Genomic DNA, 4,191 nt, shown 5'->3' with positions numbered 1-4,191 from the left:
GATAAATAGTAATTGAAATGTAAGATAAAACTGAGGAAAGAAATTGGTAAAGAACTATTATAATTTGCTAATGCTCAATCTAATAAAGTATAACTCAGAAAGCTGAGGCAGGAGGAACACATGTTCAAGGCCAACCTAGGCAACTTAGCAAGAGCCTTTCTCAAAAAATAAAAAAAGGGCTAGGGATATAATTCCCTGGCATAGTGCTTGTTTATTTGTTGGCTTATTTATTATTTAAAGTCAGGTTTCCATAACTGAGGCATACCTAAAACACACAACTTAAAGGAGAAAAGGTATAATTTAGTTCCTGGCTTCAGGGAATTCAACCCATGGTCAGAAGGTTTCAAGGAGAAATACCACAACATCATGTGAATTCCAATGGCACACTGTTAAAAAGCAAAAATCTTGAAACCAAGATACAAAATAATATAGTTACACACACAGCAGAGTTTTGAGGACTAATGAAGATAGAAATAGCAATACAGGGCCCGGGGAGATGGCTCAGTGGAATAAGCGCTTCCCTGGCAAGCGCAAGGGCCTGAGTTCAATCCCCGGTTCCGCAAAAAAAAAAAAAAAGAAAGAAAGAAAGAACAATACAACTGCATAAGATGAGAACATGCTCAAGAGAAAAGTAATGGGCTATACATTCATCAACCAGCCTCTGCCAGCTTTGCTAAAGGTTAGGGATTACACTGAGGCAGAGAGACCAATAAGTAAACATCACCCTCTCCAACTCTCATCTTTAAATTACTGCATATGACAAGAGAGGCAGTCAATGGAGTTAAGATCATTTTCTGTAGAATACTGGCACAGGAAAATCTCCGTACTTGTGTACTGACACTCACACATCTTTTTCTTTTTTTGGCAGAACCGGGGATTGAACTCAGGCCCTTGGGCTTGCCAGGCAAGCACTTATTCTACTGAGCCATTCCCCTGTCCCCACAACTTTTTAAGTTTTATTTTTAATTGACAAATACTGTGTATATTTATGAGGTACACTGTGACATTCTCATACACTTATCCACTATGTCTCTTTTTCTTTCTGTATTTGGTACACAGCCTCACTACACAGCTCAGACTCATAGTGATCCTCCTCATTTCAGCTTCCTAAGCACTGGGATTACAGGTGTGCACCACCATACCAGGTTTCAGTGGCCCACTCAGCGTGTCCACGGTGGGGCCAGTGCCACATGTGGTATCAGAGATTGAACCTCGGTCCCTGTGCTTGCCTAAGCAGGCTCTTAATCCATTGAACTATCTCAGCAGCCCATTATATCTTGAATAAGGAAAAAGAACAACTTTTCTCAGAATCAGAAATAATGAATTAAAATGCAAATATATACAAGGCAATTCAATTTTATACTTCAGTATGAAACAATGATAAAAGGTAATGAGTCAATCACGCCACAAAAAGTAGTTTCCTTAAATCCTTCCGGGTTTTAATGAGAAGAAACAAAGAACACAAAGTTAACATAAAAATAAGAGGAGGTGATTAAACAGCTGAGCTTTCACCAGAAAAAAAACTGAATTTTATTCTATGTCATGTGTCCTAGGGACTGCAAAACAAATGCCATAACAGTTACTTCATATTATGACAGAATGAAGTCTGTTTCCAGAGTCCAACACATATTCTTGGACTTCCCAGTCTCCTGAACTATGAGCTGAATAAACTTCTATTGTTTAAACTTAGTCAGTGTGTGGTACTCTGTTATAGCATAAGAAAAGAGCAAAATAATAACAACAAACTGGCACCAAAAAGTGAGGCTGCTCCTATCACAAATATGTGAAAATGTGACAATGGCTTTGAAACTGGGCAATGCGTAGCTCAAAAACTTCAGAACAAGCTAGAAACAAAAAAAAAAAAAAAAAAGATTACTTCCCGTGAAGTGTAAAAGCATATTTTGACAAAGGCTGAAGGAAAAACTTTGTAGAAATGTGTGGAATACCTTAGATATTACTGGATTAGTCATAACTAGGAAGAAATACAGATATAATAGCCATGGTGATGGGGGGCAACATAGAAATAAAAATAAAAAACAAGATTTCAAAGGATAAGTGATCCTCAACACAGTTGGAAAGAATTTGGGTGCACTGTGCCCATGCCCTGATGGAAGGAAAAAATTAAAATTAATAGAGTATCTGCTAAAAGAAATAAGAAATATGTCCACAGCAAAGCAGTCAAGCTACATGGTGAAGTCACAGAAGCATGACCATCCTTAAGATCTCAGAACTCAAGCACTACCAGCGCACAAATCCTGCGTGCACAACTGCTGCCACGCTGAGCCCAGCAAAGCCATAGAAAAAGGGCTGTTAGAGGCTTCAGGGACCCAAACACCCCAGAGTATTCAGGTGGCAACACAACAGAATGAAAAAATATTACTCCCCAGCTTTTCAATTTATTGTTGTTTTCCCCGTTGGGTTTTAGATTTCTTTGGATCTAGTTACCCCTTTTTCTCGACTAGATCTTCCTTCTGGAATTGGAATGTCTATCCATGCCCACTGTTGTATTTTCAAAGCAGGTAACTGGCTTTAATTTCACAGATCTGAAGCTGGAGGGACTGTGTCTAAGGATGAAGTGTGACTAAAGTCACACACACCTGAGTTAGATGAGACTCTGGACTTTGAAATTTTATTTGATGTCAGAACAATCATCTTTAGAGATGATTAGGATAGAATAAATCTATTTTATATACAAGAAGCACTGACTTCTAGGGGGCTGGAGGGTCAATTTGTATATCCCTTCTAAAGTTTATGGGGAAACATATTTGTTATCATAAGAGGTGATGTCTTCAACAAATTATTATATCCCTCCAAGAGTTTTGCCTCACCAACGGATTAATGCTGCAGCAAGTCAGTTATCCTTACTGGGAATCTGTTACAAAGGTGAGTTCAGCCAGAGTCCATCTGTCTGCCTAGCATACATTCTACCATATTGTAACGCAACAAAAAGGACTCGCCAGATGTCTGTGTCATGTTCTTAGACTTTCCAGCCTCCAGAACCGTAAGCCAAATAAATCTCCATTGTTTATAAATTACCAGTTTTGTGATATTCTCCTATGGCAGTAGAAAATAGACTAAGACAAATCTCATGTGATTAGATGATGCCCATTCATGTAATCTCCTTATCTGGTTGAACACACAGTACAACACAATGTACTACTGCATGTAATATATTCATAGCTTTCAGAAATTAGAGTGAGATGTCTTTTGGGAAGACTCATTTCTATGTCATAGCAACAGCAACCAGAAACACTAAAACACCACCCAAGATTTGAAGGCAGATTTATTTACATTGACAAGCACTGATTGGAATCAAGCATTGACTGATCTCAAAATATCAGGCCCTGATCTCTGGTTGACTGGGGCTTATATGGGAGAAGCATGCAGGAAGTACAGAGGCAGAATGACTTCTCGAGCGCATTCTAGACAGCAGCTTAGTTGCTTTTTCAGGCTCATTGGCTTTTGCTTTTTTGTTGAATGATTCCAATCATAAATAAAGCTTTTAGAGAGATGGCAGACGGGTGATGGTTGTAGTTCTTCCGCTAATGCAAACAACAAAACGAGCAAAGTAGTCACTCTCGAGTGTGGCTACCATTCCTGTAACAATTCACGAAAACCTACAGAAGAAACAAGAGTCTCAAAGTCGAGCGCAGCGACACAGAAAGTACCTTTACCTGCCTTCTAGGGCAGCAGAAGTGAAGTGACTTGAGATCCACAAGAATGGTGCAGTCCTGCTCCGCCTACGGCTGCAAGAACCGGTATGATAAAGATAAACCTGTTTCTTTGCACAAGTTTCCTCTTACACGACCCAGTCTTTGTAAACAATGGGAAGCAGCTGTCAGAAGAAAAAACTTTAAGCCCACCAAGTACAGCAGCATTTGTTCAGAGCACTTTACTCCAGACTGCTTTAAGACGGAGAGCAATAACAAGTTACTGAAAGAGAACACTGTACCCACCATATTTTTTTGTACTGAGCCACATGACAAGAAAGAAGATCTGGAGCCACAAGAACAGCTTCCTCCACCTCCTTCAACACCTCCAATTTCCCAGGTTGATGCTGCAATCGGATTACCCATGCCCCCTCTTCAGACCCCTGATAATCTCTCAGTTTTCTGTGACCACAACTATACTGTGGAGGATACAATGCACCAGAGGAAAAGGATTCATCAACTGGAACAGCAAGTTGAAAAG

The 4,191-nt window shown here is 39.7% G+C and overlaps 2 protein-coding genes across 2 annotated transcripts in view; one reads left to right on the top strand and one right to left on the bottom strand.

The window, feature by feature from the left end:
* The window catches only part of Cep128 (centrosomal protein 128), a 253,260-nt gene that overhangs the window by 95,771 nt on the left and 153,298 nt on the right, over positions 1-4,191 (bottom strand). The gene's annotated exons all lie outside the window — the stretch shown is intronic.
* LOC105743445 (THAP domain-containing protein 1-like) lies at positions 3,514-4,191 on the top strand (the record flags this gene model as incomplete). Its single annotated transcript, XM_012516792.1, has 1 exon — positions 3,514-4,191. A coding segment is annotated over exon 1 (471 nt), but the record flags the coding sequence as incomplete, so codon positions are not given.

This window comes from Octodon degus, unplaced genomic scaffold (assembly GCF_000260255.1).
Source record: "Octodon degus isolate 3935 unplaced genomic scaffold, OctDeg1.0 scaffold00007, whole genome shotgun sequence".
Taxonomy (NCBI): Eukaryota; Metazoa; Chordata; class Mammalia; order Rodentia; family Octodontidae; genus Octodon; species Octodon degus.
Note: the sequence above shows the minus strand (reverse complement) of the source record. Positions and strands in the feature narration are given on the sequence as shown.